This window comes from Alternaria viburni (assembly GCF_023758015.1).
Source record: "Alternaria viburni strain BMP 2772 chromosome Unknown scaffold_14, whole genome shotgun sequence".
NCBI classification, from domain to species: Eukaryota; Fungi; Ascomycota; class Dothideomycetes; order Pleosporales; family Pleosporaceae; genus Alternaria; species Alternaria viburni.
The window spans coordinates 235025-254569 of NW_026055783.1; the positions used below are offsets into that span (position 1 = coordinate 235025).

A 19545-nucleotide genomic window follows, 5' to 3' on the forward strand; every position below is an offset into this window, starting at 1 on the left:
CTTTTCTTTCACTTGTAACAGCTTGCCATAAGTTGCATGGCCATAGCTGAGATGCGGGGAGACAGGGGTCGCAGTCTGGACTAGCGCCTATGACCGCATTCTAGGCGCCTGCATCTCTACGCATCCATCTCCAGACTAAACACCGCGTCTTCTTAGTACACGATCTACTCCAACAATGGCCGACACAGTACCGGCAAAGCTCAAGAGCCTGCAGCTCGCGTCTTTCGCGAAGCGCGCTGCCCAGCTCGAGCGATTCAAGCCTATCATCACCTACTGGTGTGAGTACCGCGCGCGTCGACACGAGAATTGTATACTAAAGCTAGGCAGTACGCTTCTACATAGTGCAAAGAATCATCGCCGGTGGATTGCACTCGGCCGACCAAGAATGCACCGCCTACACGACCGACCTCATGGAAAAGCTCGAGCAAGCAAAGGCCGAGAACCCCAACGAGGATGCCTTGCTGGATGACACGGTCGCGAGCGCATACTGCGAACAGTTCGCGCTACAGACTCTCGCAAAGGCAGAAAGGGAGATGGCCGAGAACAGAGTCAATGGGTACGCACTACAAACATAGCCTTATCGCTGCCGCTTGGTCTAACAGCCTCCCAGGCAGACAGCCGATACCCTCCTCGCCGCGTCTACGTTCCTCGAGATCATGTCGATATGGAAGAACAACGATCCGGAGATCACATCCAAAACCAAGTTCGCCAAATACCACGCGCTACGCATCGTCAAAGCCATCAAGGCCAACGAAGACCCCAATGCGACGAACCCCGTACAGGAAACACCGCAGCAGCCCATGTCGCCGTCTGCTCTAGATCCAAACGACCCAGAAGTCCAGCGCATAAACCAAGGCGCTCCACCCCCGAACCCATACCAACCATTTGTAGAGACAGCACCTAATACCTCGACTCAACCATCGCCCAACTTCTCCGCACGCCAAGTATCACCACCACCTCCCAACCTCCCTTCTGCACCTACTGGATACACACAGTCATCGCACAACGATGTATCTCCAATATCACAACCCGGCACCTCGAGGCAAGGCTCTGTCGTTTCGATCGGTGGCGGATACTTCCCGAGGACAGACGCTCCTGATCCCCCTACATTCACAGCAGAGACGACAGCACCAGGTCTACCAACGGCGCCAATGGACATAGACCCGATGACGTCTTCTCTTCCCACAAGCCCTCAGCCACCGCAAGCTCCGGAACCATCAGATCCTGCAAGCTTCTATCAAAACCCGGCGTCTCCTGCGCCTGCCCAGGCTCCTCAGCAGCCACCACCTCAAAACCCATACCAATCTCCTACACCTCCACAAGTTCCGCAAAAGCCCCAGAGATTATCTTCCAGCTTCGGAGCACCCCCACAACAACATCAGTTTGCTTCGCCTTCGCCACAGCCGCCTCAACAACAGTACCAACAAGGCGGATTCTCTCAGCCTGCTCAGCCGCAGTACCAGTCAACGCCCCACCAGAATCCATACGCTCAACCACAACCTCCTCTCCAGCAAACATCGCAGGGTCCGTTCAGGAATGACGAGGATTCCATCATGGAAGCTACAAAGCATGCCAAGTGGGCCATTTCTGCGATGAACTTCGAAGATGCAGATACTGCTGTGAAGGAGCTACGCACAGCGTTGCGGGCTCTGGGTGCGTTATAGGAACGTGCTCATCCTTATGTAGCATGAAGAGGAGAGCAACATGGATCTATAATCTCCGTATCACTTGTTAGTGCGATGTATACCCCTGTGTTATAGATATATGCACCGTTTTTAAGAGGTGAGCCGAGGTAGCTACAATGGAACACAAGCTTTGATCATGCACGATCAGAGTTACGAACGCAAGCGCTAGCTCTAGTTCCTGAACATAGTCAATCTTGATATTATAATACTCAAGTGAAGATCACCAAGCGCATGTGTTGGCCGTATATCCACAATTCTGCCAAGACTCTGTCGTGCACGTGCCTTGGGTCCAACGCTTAAGAGCCGAAAATCCAACCACCTCGTTCTCACCCTCTATCGACCTTCACATCACAAGGGCGACTGCATGTAGTCATGCATCTGAGGCTCATTTGTAAAAGCTGTAATTCATGATACAGCGGCGAAGATGGCGCCCATCACACCTCTCAATGCGGCGGATATAACTGAAAAAGCGCGCCGGGAGCTGCTGCTCCTGCTCGAGGGTGTAAGGTAATATCAACGTCGCAGACCTCTGCACCATCTAACGCGTGCGGACAGATCAGAGGAAAGAAGAACCTCGTGCTAGAGAAAGCTCTCGCAGGCCCGCTCAACCTGCTCGTCAAGTTCTCCACGCTCCAGGAATATGGCGTCGACAAGCCCTTCTTCCTTGAGAACGACAATGTCGACTCTTCTCAGCGCAACATCGTCTTCCTGGTTAGAGGCGAGAAAGCAAAGACTGTGATGGCTGTTGCTGGTAAGTGAAGCTCCCTCGGCTTCCTTTCCTCCATCTGCCTCACGGCTTTTGGAGCTTTGGGTCAAAAAGTAGGCTAGACAGACAGTACCCACTCTGCCTAGCCAGTCTTGATCCCTAGATTGAACATAGCACTTTTTTTGGATTGCCCTTCATCTCCATGTAGGAGCAGTCTATTGTACGGTGCTAACATACTAGATAGATCAAATCAAACGTATTCGGCGAGACAGCCAAATTGAACATGAATTCTCCATCTTCTGGGTCCCGCGCCGTACTATGACCTCCGACCAATTACTCGAAGAGGCGGGTGTCTTGGGTGAAGCGAGCGTGAGCGAATGGCCGCTGTTCTTCGTGCCGCTTGCAGATGATGTGCTATCGCTTGAACTTGAAGATGCTGTGTCAGATCTTTATCTCGTATGTGCGTCCTGGATCTGGTGAGGATTTGATACTAACCCTGCGTAGAAGAAAGATCCTACCGCAATCTACTTGTCAGCCAAAGCGCTCATGCTTCAGCAGCAGAAGTATGGTCTCTTCCCGCGCATCATCGGCAAAGGTGACAATAGCAAGCGACTTGCCGACCTACTCATCCGTATGCGTACCGAAGTCACGGCCGGTGAGACCTCTGCCGGCGGTGGACCGTCGTTCTTGGGCTTAGCACCTAGTTCCAATATCGACAGTCTGATCATCATTGACCGAGAAGTCGACTTTCCCACAGCGCTACTGACTCAGTTGACATATGAGGGACTCATCGACGAAGTCTTCAACATCACCGCCAACCAGACCGAAGTCGACTCTTCCATAGCTGGTGGTGCACAGCCTCAGCAAGGTCAGACCGGATCAGCATCGACAAGTATGAAGCGCAAGATCATGATTGATTCGAAAGACGCTCTATACGCCGATCTAGGTGATGCGAACTTTGCTATCGTCGGTAACTTGCTCAACCAAGCAGCTCGTCGTCTGCAGAGCAGCACAGGACGCGACCAGCTTGCCACAAAGACGACTACAGAGCTTCGTGACTTTGTCGCCAAGTTGCCCGGTTACCAGGCCGAGCAAGCCAGCTTGAAGCTACACACCAGTCTGGCTGAGGAAATTATCAAATTCACGCGCACCGACATCTTTACGCGGAGTTTGGAAGTGCAGCAGAATATCATGTCTGGCGCCGACCCAACAACACAACACGACCTCATCAATGAGCTCATCAACCGTGATGTACCGCTACCCGCCATCCTTCGCTTGCTCTGCCTAGAGTCCACCACCAACGCCGGCATCCGTCCGAAGGATCTCGAGGCCTTCAAGCGCGCCATCATCCAAGCATACGGCCCGCAACACATCCTGACCCTCGCCTCCCTCGAGAAGATGGGTCTACTAGGCCCACGAGGCGGCGTAAGTCTCGGTGGCGTAGGCGCGCCGGCCAAACCCGGCAGCGTAACAAACTACACGCCCCTGCGCAAGAGTCTCAAGCTCTGGGACGACGACGTCAACGAAGCAAGCCCCAACGACATCAGTTACACCTTCTCCGGCTACGCGCCTCTCAGCGTCCGCATCATCCAATCCATCATTCAGAAACACACGCTCGCCAACGCCATCAAACCCCCCTCCGATCCCCGCGCAAGCGCCCAAGCCAACCCCCTCGCCCAAGGCCTCCGCATCTTCGACGACGCTAGCAAATACATCCGCGGCGCCACGTTGGATGAGACGCAAAAGGGCGAGGAGAAGGCCGTCAAGGCGCGGCAGCTGTTGAATGGGAGTGCAGGTGAGAAGAACAAGACTATTGTTGTTTTCTTCCTGGGAGGTGTTACGAGGGCTGAGATTGCGGCGCTGAGGTTTGTGGGCGAGAAGTTGAAGGAGAGCGGTGGAGAGGGGAGGGGCAGCAGGATTGTGGTTTGTGCGACGAATGTGGTCAAGGGAGAGGGGTTGGTGGGGAGTGCGATTGAGAAGCAGAGGTTTAAGGCTTGAGATGGTGATGGTGGTGGTGGTAGCCGTGATAGCGCACATATGTCGAAGTAGACTCTCTTAATGAACACTTTTCTTTGAGAATAGTGTCTCCTCCTTTCTATGGCTGGTCGACATCGAAGAAGGGAAGAAGAAGTCATGCTGTGGAGAATGCGCCTTCCTCCCGGAAGAAGCCACCATGTATTTAGGTGTGCCATTGTGCATTGCTTGAGCAGAAGCATCGGCACATGCGACATCGCAGACGGAACAGTAGAAGGTCTTCTCCTCAATCGCCTTGACTTGTTTGGCTCGTGTCTGAGGATACTGTTTTGCGTTGCGGGCCTTTTGACTGGCCTTCCACCCTTCTGTAGGACTCGCTCTCTTCTCTCGACCGTATGAAGATGCGTAAGCCTTGTCCTTCGCCCTTGTCGCAGCCTCAAGCTCCTCAAGCTCTTCCTTAGTAAGGTCGAGGTCACCCTCAACAGGGTCGAGGAGAGGGCTGTGGGAACAGCAGCTTTCTATGGCTGGCCGACATCGAGGAAAGGAAGAAGAAGAAGAAGTCATGCTGTGGAGAATGCGCTTTCCTTCAGAAGCCACCATGTATATGCTTCGATTCACGAACCACAGTCAAGGGCGCTAGCAAATTTGCCGAATACATGGGCCCATCATCTTGTCGAGATGCTGATCATGATGTATCCTGGAGGTAGTCGGTGGGAGCGACAGCCACATAGGAACTAAACATGATAGAGTCTGTTGTGATCCGAGGTGTGTTGGAAGAGTATCACAGAACAGAATCATGATATAGCCAGGAGGTATTCGCTGCTCATCGCAAAGACCACCGGTGGAAAATACGGCAATGTAGTCGTCACAGCAACATTCATAACGATGGTATATTCAGTGAAGTCATTTCAATTTCCTTTCCACTCTCTTCATGTAGCTACCTCGTGAGTTACATAAGAGACATTGACCGCTGGCATACTTTTGCAGAACATCCATTACGATCGTTTCGTCAGGCATCGTCGTGAAAGTACAAAGAAGACTTTTCCGCGTTCCTGAATACCGGGAACCCATGAAAGATAAGGAACCAAACACACCAAGTCTATCGTTAAATGCCGCAATAGATGAAACTCCGTTCGCAGCTCGCAGTCTGGGTATCCTGCACGTGCGCCCTTCCTTCCTTCCTGCACGCCCTTGTGGCGCTGCTGTCATGTGATGCGCTTATCGGGTGGAGAAGGCCTTGGTGACAGTGCGCTTGAGCGCAAGCTCCTTCTTCTTCAGGTCATCAGCGGGGGCGTCCTCAACCTCGAGCTGAGCCATGGCGTCAGAGAGAGCAGACTCGATCTTCTCCTTCTGGCCACGCTTGAGGCGGATGGATGTGGTGGGGTCGGAGATCATCTCCTCAACGCGGGAGATGTAGGACTCAAGCTGTTGCCTTGACTCGAACTTCTTGCTGAAGGCCTCGTCGGAGGACTTGAACTTCTGGGCGTCGTTGATCATGTTCTCGATGTCGGCAGACGAGAGCTTTCCGACAGCGTTGGAGATGGTGATGTTGGCGCTGCGGCCGGAGGTCTTCTCGGTGGCGGTGACCTTCAGGATACCGTTGACGTCGACCTCGAAGACGACCTCAAGGACGGCCTCACCAGCGCGCTGGGAAGAAGTCAGTAACGGTGCGTAACATGAGGTGCAAAAATCAGCTCACCATGGGAGGAATTGGCGCGAGGGTGAACTCTCCGAGAGAGGTGTTGTCCTCGCAGTTGACACGCTCACCCTGGAAAACAGGGAACTGTACAGTCTGCTGGTTGTATTGGGGCTTGTCAGCATGGTCTTATCAAAAGTGTTTCATGGGGTACAAACCTGCGACGGTGGTGAAGGTCCTCTTCTTGATGGTCTGGGTGCAAAAGTCAGCGAATGCAAAGCCATTTAGCGATAGCGATACGTACAGGGACGGTCTGACCGCGGGGAACGACGGGAGCGAAGATGTTACCCTCCATGGCTACACCAAGGGAGAGGGGAACAACATCGAGAAGGAGGAGGTCGGCAGTCTCGGCGGAGGTGGCCTTTCCGGAGAGGATACCAGCCTGGACGGCGGCACCGTAGGCAACGGCCTCATCGGGGTTGATGCTCTTCTCGAGCTTCTTTCCGTTGAAGTAGTCGCTGAGGAGCTTCTGGATCTTGGGGATACGGGTGGAACCACCAACAAGGACGATCTCGTCAACCTTGTCCTTGGCGATGGCGGCGTCCTTGAGAACCTGGGCAACGGGGTCCAGAGTGCCAGCGAAGGCCTTCTGGTTCAAGTCCTCGAAACGAGCACGGGTGATGTTGGCGTTGAAGTCCTCACCGTCGAACAGCGAGTCGATCTCAACAGTGGTCTGGGTGGCGTTGGAGAGGGTACGCTTGGCACGCTCGCAAGCAGTCCGGAGACGACGGAGGGCACGGGCGTCACCGCTGATGTCCTTCTTGGTCTTCTTTGTGAACTCCTTCTTGAAGTGGTCAAGGAGGTTGGTGTCGAAGTCCTGTCCACCTGCAACGAAGTCAGTATATGTCTCAAATGCACTTTGTGCAGCCACCTTATACAAGGGAAAAACTGAACAGGTCTGCAGACTACATTGACCCAAAACCTTGCAAAAGAGGTGACCTAAAGTCAACGTAGGCTCCAGGCTGTTCAGTTTCTCCTCAGGTTAGCGTGCAGCCAGAACTTACCCAAATGTGTGTCACCAGCGGTAGCCTTGACGGTGAAGACACCACCCTGGATGTGGAGAAGAGACACATCGAAAGTACCACCACCGAGATCGTAGATGAGGACGTTCCTCTCCTTGTCAGACTTTCCGGAACCGAGACCGTAAGCGATAGCGGCGGCGGTAGGCTCGTTGATGATACGGAGAACGTTGAGGCCAGCAATGGCACCGGCGTCCTTGGTGGCTTGACGCTGGTTGTCGTTGAAGTAGGCGGGAACGGTGATGACGGCCTTCTCGACCTTCTTTCCGAGCTTGGTCTCAGCGACCTCCTTCATCTGTTGATTTTGTTAGCCATTGCCCCGCCATGCTGGTGTGTGCGCAGATCTTACCTTGACGAGAACCATGGCAGAGATCTCCTGGGGAGAGAACTGCTTGGTCTCACCGAGGTACTCAACCTCGACGAGAGGGCTGCCGCCCTGGTCAACGACCTTGAATGGCCATGACTTGATGTCCTTTGTGACGGTCTCGTCCTCGAATCGGCGACCAATGAGACGCCTGCGAAAGTCAGTCGGCTGATCGCGCGCGTGCGACGATTGAACGGCAGAACTCACTTGACATCGAAGACGGTGTTCTCCGGGTTCATAGCAGCCTGGTTCTTGGCCGCCTCACCGATGAGACGCTCCTCGCTGGTGAAGGACACGAACGAGGGGGTAGTGAAGCTACCCTGCTCGTTGGCGACTGTGGGCAAACATTGTTAGACACTGGTCTCTGAGTGCAGGAGTGGCGGGCGCATACTGATCTCGACATTGGTGCCCTCGTAGTTGGCAACGCAAGAGTAGGTGGTGCCTGCGATATTGTTAGCACACACGCATCCCACTGTGGGGTAATTCGCGAATATTACGCACCAAGATCGATGCCGATGGCACCCTCGTAGACTTCGTCGCTCATGATTGCGGTATGTGTATAAGGAACAACCTGAAAAATTGAAGAGCAGGAAGGTGTTGGAGAGAAGGTGGAAAAGAGGGTTGGGAATCTTTTTCGCGCTTGCTTAAAGGCGAGCGATCAGAGAAAAATTGGCCTGGCAGGGATCTCTCGTAGTGTCGGCGAATGACGCTAGGCAGACTCGGTTAACCTGGCGCGGCGCTTATCGATACTCAATGAAAAACCATCCATCCAACATCGATATATCCTCAAGCCTCGGCCCGCTGAGAAAGAAAAGAGTCCGGACCATGACATTGAGAAGGTGCCCCGCAGCCAAGATTTGACGCCTAGCGGGAAGTTTTGAGACAAGACCTGCCTATATCGTCCTCAGTCTTGTCAACCCACGCCGGTACACGCCCGGCGCTATCATCTGAAAATGCTTTGGAACATTGAGTGGTACGGTAGTTGTCTAGCAGACTGACCCCAACAAGCCTTTCTTGAAGTTGGGCCATCGTGTTGCCCCCTCGGGTCAAATCAATGGCCGCAAGATCCAAGATTCTGGTTATCTTCGTCGTGGCTTACATCCGCAGAGAGCTTACCCGGTATGCCTCTAGCAATATGATCTCAGGAACTTTTGGGGTGTTGAGTATCACGGTAGGTTTCCAGCGTAGTGGACCAGATTGCCTACTTGAGACGTCGTCTTCATAAACGGACCAATTTATTGCCCTTCTCCTCGTGTCCATGGGTCCCGGAACAAAGACCACGACGATCTTCGCGATAGATTATTTCCATGACCAGCGTAACGCTTCTTCTACCTATCGGTGCGCCTGGAGCCGTCATACAAATGTTTGTAACCCCCGGTTTGATACTTTCCGATCTTTCTTTCAAGGTCTTTCCAACCCTTCTTCTATATCTACTTCCCTAGTCCCAGAGATCCCGTGCAACCATCTCACCAACTACCACAAACCACGATGCCTCGCACCCAACCCTACTACATTGTCAGCATCGAAGGCAAACTCTCCGCCACCTTCATCCCCCGCGTGGTCGGCGTCTTCTCCACTCCTGCCCTAGCCGTCGCCTCTGTCAAAAAGATTACACCACGTTGTGCGCGAGTACCTAATAACTCTGAGCCCGGTGTTATAAGATGCGTTGGCGACGATAGCGACATCAAAATCGAACTCCAGCACAGCGATATAGTTGGCACGTCTATAACCCCTGCTAACACTGTCTTCCTGGCCATCGACGAATGTGGCGACAGTATCGTCGAAACAAAGATATCAGGCACGGCGCATGATGCGTGGGCAGCATGCGAAGCTATGAAGCGTAAGTGCGGTAACTACTGGAAGGATGAGATAGAATGGACTAATAACAGGGGATGTAAACATGGACAGGCGGAGTTCAACATAACGACCTCTAGCATCCCAGCGGAATTTGGAGACAAAGAGTCACAGCAGTTGGCTGGCTTAAGAACAATGGGCATGTTGCAACATCACTGGTATGTCAAGAAGGTCGTGGTTGACACTTAGGAAGAGTAGGAGGCTGCTTCCCTGGAGACGTAGATTCATGGTGGAAGAGTTAGTCTGTACAGCGGAATAGAGTTGCTGAGAAGGCTACCTTAGAGGACTATGTGAATAGTGCGCAGTATAGATGGAAATGTCGTTACCGGCCGGCATCGGCAGTGGTGAACTATTCGAAATATCTTCTTAACCTTATACTGGGTACTGCTTGTGCTTCACGTCCATGTCTTCGCCATGCCCATCCTCCGACTGTTGCCCACACCCACTCTTCATTTTTCTCAGCCGTGTCCTTATGGCACAGCCTTCCTAGATATGTCGCAAGTTCGAAAGGATATCTGAAGTTCTCATTGCGAGGTGCGCAGTGGTATCAGCCCTTTCCTTCCTCGTTTGTCCACCTTTTGTGCCTTGGGGTTGCGATATGGATCTCGAACTCGGCCTGATCACCACAAGAGACATTGCATATCGCGCAGTGGAAGGTCTTGTCACTGACAGCCTTTTGCTGGTTGGCGTAGGTCTTGGGATAGTGTTTTGCGTTCGCGGTCTTCTGAGATGCCTTGACATCCGGGGCGGCGTCTTCTCTCCGTTGTCTTGAGTACTTCTCTACGATTGGGTCATTATGGGTGACCGGATCAATGATTCTATGTCGGAAAAAAGTGTAGTGAAGACTACATGATCCGAGAATGATGCGTAGTTCGGTTCGGGGAGAGGATGTAGTCGTCAATCTGAGTCAATTGTAGGTTCCACGATACAACTATGGAGCTGTGATCGTACAAGCTCAGGGCAGAAGATGGCCACACTCCTTGTTGCGAACTTCTGAGAGTGACAGACTGTACTGCTTGATAGGAGTAGCATCAAAGGCGGCAGTATGTCTCTCAATAGCGAGCGACTTTCACGAATTGGAGGAGGAGTCAAAGTTGCACACAGAGTGTATCGCTTTCCATATTCGATAGTCATGAGACCTGCCGTTGCGTCATATCCATTCCCATATCCCCTCCCTTTAGCCATACAATGAACGCCCTAAACACCAATTCCATGCTTTAGCCCATCTAGTCCCTCTTTCCCAAATGCCCACCCCATTCCCTCCATAACCCTCAGACCGTCTCATCATGAAAGACAAAATTAATATCTCTCGGCCGCTGAGTGTTATACCTGACAAAGTTGTCATCTCCCTGCGGCCTCTCTTTCTTCGTGTTGCTCGTCAGCATACTCTGAAGACTGACACACACGCTTTCGACGTTGTGGACGGGGGACCAGCCGGAGCGGTCGAGCAGGTCGAGGCAGATGATACCGTTGGAGTAGATGTGTGGGTGCCAGGGTATGGGGTGGGTTTCGTCGCGGAGGAAGATTACTTCGGGGGCCTGTGGGAAGGAGGGTTAGCAAGGTCTGGTTTGGAGGGAGGGTGCGGATGTTGGGTGTGTGGGTAGAGGAGCGTAGGGAAGGGTGGTAGGCAGGTAGTATGGAAAGGGAACACGTACCTCAATAGGATACTGGGGTGTAAAGCTAAACTTCAATCGATACGTTTCGCCCTGGTACAACGGATTCGAGTCCATAACTTGAATGTCCATGAGCCAGGTTTGGAAGTCGTCAGCCTTAATGAGAGTTATGCCTGGCGGGAGTTTTTCGTGCATCTATACGCCGTTGTGTTAGCGACTCTGTTCCTCCGTGTGTGAATTTCCATATCCGTTGCCTTCACATCCTGGCCGTATTGTGGGTGTAGAGGCTTCCGCGCATCGATACGTGGAGTTTATAGGCGTCTAACGGGTGACAATGTGCTTCGACGGGCAACGAACAATGAACGAGAGGATTACGGTACCTTTGCGAGCTCCTGTAATAGACGTTAGCTTCTAGATCCTTTCATATGTCGCATTGCAGTCAAGCTCCATCCCAGAGCTCAAGACCATAATAACATACCTTGCCTAACCGTTTCGACGCGAACATCGTGAAATGTGCAGCAGCAGCGCGCCTTCAACCTGGGGTGTACGCGTAGGTATATGTAGCTAACAATGTATCCTGGGCGGACTCAGAGTGAACGACGTGTATTGTAGCTTCGTTCCGAGGTAGCTGAACAGCTCACAAGCTTATGGACAAGCTGCGACCCTGCAGGTGGATTGGACAACGTGTGGGGGAGGGGCAACCGCGCGCGTATCAGGTAGCCGCCTAGGATTAAGAAGCGGCCGGAAAGTTCGATCGTAGAATTGGAGTGAGCGACAGGGAAGAGGCTGGAAGGCACGAGGTAGAGGTGATAGGATGTGTGAATTCTTTGCGCCGTCGCTGCCTGATGTCTCGGTGCTCGGCTTTGTTGCGAAGGTTCACGCGGCGCGCCAGGGCGGAACGCGGCTATCCAGGTACATTTTGCTGTGAACCATCTGGGCATCCTCATAGTTCACCAACCATGCCCTTCAATGCTATATGGCACTAGAGATATCTGTAGTGTATACCGCATCCACCCAAGTCGTCATTGACGTAGAAGTACGTTTCGCCTTAGGGAGTACCTATCTATCAACATTCAACACTGTGTGTAGCAACACGAATCTGAGCCACCGCTGGTGATGGATATTTTGTTGAATATTCGAAATAGTATTGACCCATGATATCTCTCGCGCCATACGCCCGCCATACCGTAGCTTTTCCTAGCCAAGTTATACACACCAGCAGAAGACACTGCAACGGAAATCATTACTAGAAACGCGATGTAGAACCAAGAAGAATACGCTCAAGAGCGACACTCGAAGCCTACGAGTAAAAGGCGCCCTTCTGGAAACTTTCAACACCCATATCACCCGCCTTGCTATCCACCTTCGGACCAACCTTCTCTGGTACTGGTGCTGGGGCTCCGGTCATGGTGGCAGTCCTGCTCGCGGCGCTGCTGTTCGTCATTGTTTGTGTTCTGCTACCAGCTGGGCTTCCGCTCTGACTTCCGCTGGTAATCTGTGCTGGTGTCTTGCGTTGAATAGGCTCGAGGTAGATGCCTGGGAGGTAGCCCATGCGTCCGTCTCTTGATCTGCACCTCCACCATTCTGATGCGTTGCCCATGGGATCGCTCTTGCTGAGCACCGCGACCATGTCTCCCTTCTTCACTGACAAGTCCATTGCGTGCATGTTGGCATTGGGTGTGAAGTCGTACAGCGCGCGGCAGAATTCAAGCTTGTTAGGGTCGAGCGGTTGCCCTGCCTGTGGGTTCTCGAGCATCTTCTGTTGCTCTTGGGCTTCTTGTGATCGTGCGAGCGCCTTGATGAGCTTGCCCATTAGGTAGGGAAGACCGAAGACTGCGAGCATGAAAACGATGAATGGCTTCTTGGAAGGCTTTGCGGGGGCTGGCGAGCCGTCGGGCATACGTCCGTTGAAGGCTGCGAAACTTGCGGGGGTGAGGGCGGTCGCATCTGCTGGTAGGGGTCGTCCGGTGAGCTTTGCGATTGCCGTTCGTATCCATCGCATTATTGTGTAGATGCCCAATACCGAGCCAAGCGTTTGTCGTAGGTTTCCGAACTGCTCTGCTACAGATACCATGGCTGTCGATGTTAGCATATCGCTGGACGTAGGAAAGGGGCGGACGTACCGAAGAATGAAGAATGTGTCGCCATATATGTGCTCTGGAGCATCTGTGCAAAGCCGCCGAACGCGCCGACAATGTTTTCAATCAGCTGAAAAGTGGCTGCTGTACTCTGGCTGAATGATTGTGTGAGGCTGCTGTTTGGGTCGCCCTGCATGCCTCCCATACCGCCGTACATTCCGCCCATGCCCATGCCCATACCTCCCATGCCGCCATACATGCCACCCATACCGCCCATTCCACCGTACATGGAGCCGTAGCCACCCCCCATGCTGGAGTAGGGCGAGCTGTAGCTGCTCATTCCTCCATATCCGCTGCTGTAGGGGGAGCCGTATCGGTTGTTCATGCTCGAGTAGTTGGACGCGTTGCGGTTCGCGACGGTGCTGAGTGAGTCTGGTACGGATGGTAGCGGAGGCGCACTCGAGGATGTGGCTGTTGAGGTGGGTGCTGTGCTGCTATTCGATCCAGTGAGGCCTGTGTTGTTGTTAGTCGCGGCGTCCCTGACGTATCGGATGGCTGGCGGACTCACCAACCGAGGCACTCGTCGCGCCGTTGCTTGTCTCCCAGGGCTTTGGCGGCGATGGCGCAGACATATTTCCGTGTGTGCCTCCTCCGCGCTACGTGCGCAGTACAGAAAGTGACTTTGCAGAGACGATGGCGGATGTCGTCAGCAAACGTCGAGAGGCTGGCAATTCGCGGCGATCGGGGCAGCGAGTTTTTGCGGGGAAACTGCGCCGGCCGAGACTGGCAATCGCTCAAGGGGCGGATCCGCGTCGACAGTGGCCGCACGTGAGCAGTAAGTTGGGCGATGTGTTGGATGCGAAGACGCGACGTTGGGTGTAGACGGTAATGGAGGCGATGAGTAGATGCGCAGTGTCGTCGGCCGGGATGCGGCTGGTCGTCGTTCACGGACGCTGAGTCGCGAACAGACCTCGGTTTCTCGTGCCCGCTTGGGCAGGCCTATCCGTCAGCTTGCCACCACTCCAACCGCCGGCCCACTCCGCTGCATCGCCCATGTCCGTCTTCAGATGATTATTGCATTGCTTTGAGCCTGCCTCGGTCGAATATCTCACGTGTCGGGACTTGACAAAAGATTTTCTTGTGCAATTCAAGAGCACTTTGGTTGTATTGCTAGGTGTATGGTTGCATGCAAGATGTCTTCACACGAATATCTCAATCCTCCAGGCCAAAACAACATCCACCTCAGTCCCCAATAGCATACAGAGAATGCACCCAGCTATCCGGATCGTATGCCACCAACTTCTGAATCGCATCATTTGACATGCTCTCTGAAAAATCAAAGTCGTCGTCCAACACCAATGCCGTAATGTGCGGATAGTGCCAAACAACCGCAAACTTCATCTTCTTCCCTACCGGTCTGCTGAAGTAGTTGGAGTCACCACCCTCCAGATTGCCCTGCCGATGTATAGTCGACTTTGCGCGTTCGGCCCCTTTGCTGAGAAGCTCGAATGCGTCGAACTCGCCACAGCCTGTTGACCAGCATGAGCAGGGAATGTTGTTGCGGTCGTTGCCGTACTGGAGGATGCGAGGTATGGCTGCATTGAGGAACCAGTAGGCCGGGGCGTCAGAGAGGAGGCCTTGGTCCGTGCCTACATTGTCGTAGTGATCCATTTGGAATTCGATGAAGAAGGCTTTCGAGGAGCCTGACCAGCCGTAGTGAGATGTCGCGTCTGGTCTCCAGTACGGACAGTCTGCGTCACACTCTTTATCGGACAGAACCACGATCTCGTTTTCAGACGTCTTTAGCGTGCCTTCGAACGGTTGACTCTCAGCCGCTACTTTGTCACCCCGTGGAGTGACGTAGCTGAGCGAGTTCCCAAATGCACTGAACATGTCAGCTTCGAAATTTATGGACCGAGGAAATACTCACTAGTCAAAAGTACCAGACTTTTGGGGATCACCCAGGTTAGCCATAAAGCTGAGCCCGGTGGCTTGAGCCGGTGATGTAGACGTGTAGTATGCTATCCGCTTCCAATCTGAACCCTGCCTCTTCGAAATGGGCGATGGCGAGGGCGAAGGGATGTCGAAAGGTTGTCCATCTGGACGCTGTGATACTGGTAATGGGTCTTGTGGAGGTGACGGTGAGGGCGAAGGGATGTCAAAAGGCTGTCCGTCCGGTCGCTGCGATACTGGTAGCGTCTCTTGTGGTGATGATAATGAAGGCGAGGGTACGATAGGCTGTCCATCGGGGCGCTGAGACACCGTCAATATGCCTTGCATTGATGATGGTGAGGGCGAGGGGAATTGGATAGGTTGTCCGTCTGGCAGCTGCGACACCGGTAATATGTCTTGTGTTGATGACGGTGAGGGCGAAGGGGAATCGAAGAGCTGTCCGTCTGGACGCTGGGACACTGGTAACGTGTCTTGCGGTGATGATGAGGAGGGCGAGGGGACCTCGAAAAGTTGTCCATCTGGATGCTGTGATACTGGTATAGTGTCCTGTGTCGATGATGTTTCCGGTGCATGCTTCAGTGTCGGCGTCGGACTGACGTAAACCTGCCCATTGGGTCGCTGAAAGATGGGTTCGGGCTCTTCGTTTTCAACGCAAGTACAGTTCGGATCTGGAAGTGTAGAGCCAGAGATCGATTGAGCACCAGACGTGGGCAAGCACGGCAGTGGAGAACCTATGTAGGTTGTGTTTGGTCCAGACTGTGTAATACCAGTCGGGGAGCAGGCCGCGTTTATGGTCACCGTCCGTGTCACTGTCGTCGAGACGCACCTAGACGATGTGGTGCATGCATCCCTGTTGAAAAGGCTGGGCCGGCCAGAAGATGTCGACTGTGTCAGCATAGTAGTAGGGTTTGTAGCCACTGGTGTCTCTGGCTGCTCCAACGATCGCCGACGGTTGTAGAAAGGTACTGTAGTTCGCTTCCCCATAGCGCGCGCGTCACCGGGTAGTTGGTATACGGCGAGTTGAGAGACGTTCATCGGCCCGCGAAGGTGCATGGACACCTGATCTTGTCAGCGATGTAACAACTGGAGCCCGAGTTAAATTATACTTGTCCGAACAATGGTGTCAGTGGTCCTGCGCTAGGATAGTCGACACGTTCATGACCACAGATACCAGTCTTTGGATCGACTGTAGTGGTCCGATTGTAGGCACCAGGCTGGCTGATGTTCCGGTAGGTGATGGCCCAGACCTCAGAACAGTACCAGTTGCCATCAGAGGATAGTTCAGCGGTACCGCGACATAGCTCTTTGGCGGTTCTGCTGTAGGCGAGGGGGAGGAGGATGACTGCGCTTAGTATTGTATGCTTCATGCTGAATAATTGAAAGAGGCTATTGTACGAGCAATGGGTTGCGGGGTGTGTATGAAGCGTGAAAGAAAACGTCGGAGTGAGGTAGGGTTGTGATGAGCTGGCACAGGATCCATGGATGTAGTATTATTGATATATTTGACTATGGCGTGACGACATCTAGCATGCGGAAGCCACGAGCAGTGTACGAGAAACCGCGTACGCGTGAGTCAACAAGAAAGTGCGATCTGAACGAGGCTGAAGGCGACAACAACCTAATGTAATTGAAAACTGCTTCTTGTAAGTCCATGTCGCCAGTAAAGTATCATGTAAATAAAGAAGTTGATAAGATCGCAGATCAGAGTATAAGTTGAATGCACTGGCAACGCCCTTACGGGTGTGCCTAAAATAAGAGGTGCCAAAAGTATGGGTTGTCATCATTGTGCGATGAAGAGAACGGCGGAAGTACATACCAAGTAGTAGATACAGGAGGAAGCGCAAGTGGAGGTGATCTGTATATCTGGTTCTTGTTAGCACTGGTCGCTCGCAAGATTTCACGCAGTAAAGCAGAGATGACACTTTTCAGAATAGAGATTTATGCACCGGCGAAGTTCCGAAGAACCCCGCCTAAAATAAGAGGCGTCGAATGCACTGGATCTCATCATTGTGATGGAAGGGAGGAACTGGGTTGAACTTACGTTGGGAGTGAGCTGCTGTAGCTGGCTTAGGGTAAGCAATTCCGAAAAGAATATCAATCGTGATCTGATGCGCGATCATCTAGCTTCAACATAGCCGAGACAATCGCTGTTGCACGCCGAGGTCAATGTTTTGACATTGTGAGGTGCTGAAGACGAGGTTGGTCGTCGCAGACTTTTTGTCAGGCAGGAGCTTTGACGCTAGCCGCGCACGGTCCACCACAGACCTAGCCGAGCCGCGAGAAATTGGAGTCTTCGATCGCGAACTTCAACCCACGACAAGCCCACCACCACGTCTCCGTACTAATCGACCAGGTCGCCATCCGGAACATTCATTCAAAATGGGTCGTCTTCACAGCAACGGAAAGGGCATATCAGCCTCCGCCATCCCATACTCCCGCAGCCCCCCGGCGTGGTTGAAGACCACCCCCGAGCAGGTTGTCGACCAGATCTGCAAGCTCGCGAAGAAGGGTGCTACACCATCTCAGTAAGACAATGGCTTGGAAAGGAATACACATGGAATTGGTCGACTAACACAATCGCAGGATTGGTGAGATCCTCCGTGACTCGCACGGTGTCGCTCAGGTCAAGGTTGTCACCGGCAACAAGATCCTCCGAATCCTCAAGTCGAACGGTACGATTGCCCTATACACATGAAAGCGCATGTCGACACAGCTCTGCTCCTCGTGAGCATCTGCGCGCTATACAAAACTGCATTTGTTGGTCTAGGCTAACATTTTGCGCTCAAGGCCTCAGCCCCGACATCCCAGAGGACCTCTACATGTTGATCAAGAAGGCCGTTGCCGTCCGCAAGCACCTTCAGACCAACCGCAAGGACCGCGACTCCAAGTTCCGCCTCATTCTCATCGAGTCCCGTATCCACCGTGTAAGTTTACCTATGTCGATACCATGTCAAAAGCACGTGCTAATCATCTCCAGCTCTCCCGCTACTACAAGACCGTCGGTGCCCTCCCCCCTACCTGGAGGTACGAGAGCGCCACTGCCTCTACCCTCGTCGCATAAGCAGATGTCGGATTGGTGTGGATGGTAGTCGTCATGGTAGACATTTAAGTGGAGTTTCACGGGCATGGATGCTTTGCGGATACCTAGCAGGATCACGATATGGAATGAATCAATCAAAAGCATCACCTCGAATTGAAATATACCCAATCTGCATTGAAAGTGTCAAAGTCTGAAATTCGCCTTTTGTATTGCTGCTTGACTTGGGTATCATCCTGACGCCGTCTCATACTTTTGGTGAACATGTGCCATGCGTTTCAAGTCGTTCCATATCGCTTGCCCTTCAAAACTATGCTGCCCGTCCAGCAGTCGAGCTTGCCAGATATACCGCAAAGCTTACCGCCGAAACGCGCATGCGCATGACAGTCTCCTCGTCCATGGCTGCTTGAGCGATGCTGCTCATGTGACTGCTCATCCACATAGCTACTCCATCTTCAGCCCAGGTATCCTATTCTCTTTCCGACGCCATCACCCCATCTCCTTTCCCCACAAGCTCATCACGTCCCCTCAATCTCCCTACTCTTCCCCGCCAAAAACTCACTCAACCACTTCAACGGTTTCTCTGGCTCCGCAGTAGCAAGATGCTTCATCGCCTCGAGCAAATGCGGCGTCACATGCTGATTCAGATACACCCGCGTGGGACTACCGTGTGGAATGGGTTGTGTGGGGGCTTGCGCAGTGGGATGCGGTGAGTTGCGCGATGAGGCTGCGGGAGTGGGTGTTGGCGCTGTGGTAGCTGTCGGAAGAGTTGGTGCGGAGGGCGGTGCGGGAGTTGAAGTGGAGGGTGTAGGAGGGACGGTTTGGACGCTGGGTTGGTGGGTCGGTGTAGAGGCTGAGGCGTCGAGGGTGGTGGGCTTGATGGGTGTGTTAGTAAGGGACTTTTGGTGGTGATGTCTATGATGGTAGCTTACCACTGGTGCTGAACCTGAATCTGCCATTTCTACATCTGCGGGTTGTTCTGTAGGTGCTTGTTGCGCTTCGCCGTTTGTGAGCGCTGGGTCGATGTCGGCGTTTGCGACGGCAGGGTTGGGAGATGGTTCTGCCATTTCTGAAGCTCGGTGATAGTTCTCCTGTGTGTTTGACGCGAATTGGCGCGGTTAAAGGAGGTGAGAGTTGGTGTCTGTGGCGTTGGGATGGCGAGTTGGACTTTCTTGAGAGCGTCTTGGTAGCTTGAGCTTCGAGCGCGATCGATGTTCGGGCTAGCCTCGGCGTTTTGGAGCTTTCCTTCACTTTCTTCGGTGGCACCATCACGACCTCCGCTTGTACGAGAGCACAATTTCTAGACCAGAGTACATTTTGGGAACTTCAAGGCTGTTGCATCAAATACATAGTTACGCGTCACAGCAATGACTTTGCCAGGTACAACTAAGGACACACTGACTTCTTCACACAATCCCATGATGAGAGCAGTATCGCACTTGAAAACAGATGATATGATAACTATCTTACAAGCTCGTCTACTTCGAATCAAACAAGCAAGGAACCAGAACGCCCTGCTACAGAAATGCAACCATCTCGAGACTCTCTTCATCATGCATTGCTCGG

General features: G+C 53.0%; 8 protein-coding genes across 8 annotated transcripts; 4 read left to right on the forward strand and 4 right to left on the reverse strand.

Moving 5' to 3' along the window:
* Positions 1-175: 175 nt before the first annotated feature.
* Positions 176-1664, forward strand: J4E79_006780 (uncharacterized protein; the record flags this gene model as incomplete). The annotated part of the gene is made up of 3 exons (XM_049355649.1): positions 176-278; positions 328-556; positions 611-1664. 3 exons carry the CDS (start codon positions 176-178, stop codon positions 1662-1664), a joined length of 1386 nt encoding a protein of 461 aa, XP_049209678.1.
* Positions 1665-2109: 445 nt separating this feature from the next.
* J4E79_006781 (uncharacterized protein) lies at positions 2110-4389 on the forward strand (the record flags this gene model as incomplete). Its single annotated transcript, XM_049355650.1, has 4 exons — positions 2110-2187; positions 2241-2436; positions 2636-2847; positions 2896-4389. The coding sequence occupies 4 exons, from the start codon at positions 2110-2112 to the stop codon at positions 4387-4389; spliced, it is 1980 nt and encodes a 659-aa protein (XP_049209679.1).
* A 1194-nt stretch (positions 4390-5583) lies between these two features.
* SSB1 (Heat shock protein ssb1) lies at positions 5584-7988 on the reverse strand (the record flags this gene model as incomplete). The annotated part of the gene is made up of 9 exons (XM_049355651.1): positions 5584-6012; positions 6065-6175; positions 6227-6253; positions 6306-6886; positions 7066-7375; positions 7430-7595; positions 7652-7778; positions 7836-7886; positions 7946-7988. The coding sequence occupies 9 exons, from the start codon at positions 7986-7988 to the stop codon at positions 5584-5586; spliced, it is 1845 nt and encodes a 614-aa protein (XP_049209680.1).
* Positions 7989-8932: 944 nt separating this feature from the next.
* J4E79_006783 (uncharacterized protein) lies at positions 8933-9368 on the forward strand (the record flags this gene model as incomplete). The annotated part of the gene is made up of 2 exons (XM_049355652.1): positions 8933-9284; positions 9334-9368. 2 exons carry the CDS (start codon positions 8933-8935, stop codon positions 9366-9368), a joined length of 387 nt encoding a protein of 128 aa, XP_049209681.1.
* A 1201-nt stretch (positions 9369-10569) lies between these two features.
* On the reverse strand, positions 10570-11416 carry J4E79_006784 (uncharacterized protein; the record flags this gene model as incomplete). Its single annotated transcript, XM_049355653.1, has 3 exons — positions 10570-10836; positions 10954-11106; positions 11390-11416. The coding sequence occupies 3 exons, from the start codon at positions 11414-11416 to the stop codon at positions 10570-10572; spliced, it is 447 nt and encodes a 148-aa protein (XP_049209682.1).
* Positions 11417-12211: 795 nt separating this feature from the next.
* Positions 12212-13621, reverse strand: J4E79_006785 (uncharacterized protein; the record flags this gene model as incomplete). The annotated part of the gene is made up of 3 exons (XM_049355654.1): positions 12212-12987; positions 13035-13502; positions 13558-13621. 3 exons carry the CDS (start codon positions 13619-13621, stop codon positions 12212-12214), a joined length of 1308 nt encoding a protein of 435 aa, XP_049209683.1.
* A 610-nt stretch (positions 13622-14231) lies between these two features.
* On the reverse strand, positions 14232-15269 carry J4E79_006786 (uncharacterized protein; the record flags this gene model as incomplete). Its single annotated transcript, XM_049355655.1, has 2 exons — positions 14232-14874; positions 14920-15269. 2 exons carry the CDS (start codon positions 15267-15269, stop codon positions 14232-14234), a joined length of 993 nt encoding a protein of 330 aa, XP_049209684.1.
* A 2052-nt stretch (positions 15270-17321) lies between these two features.
* RPS13A (40S ribosomal protein S13-1) lies at positions 17322-18003 on the forward strand (the record flags this gene model as incomplete). The annotated part of the gene is made up of 4 exons (XM_049355656.1): positions 17322-17467; positions 17526-17614; positions 17730-17866; positions 17920-18003. The coding sequence occupies 4 exons, from the start codon at positions 17322-17324 to the stop codon at positions 18001-18003; spliced, it is 456 nt and encodes a 151-aa protein (XP_049209685.1).
* Between the last annotated feature and the right edge of the window lie 1542 nt (positions 18004-19545).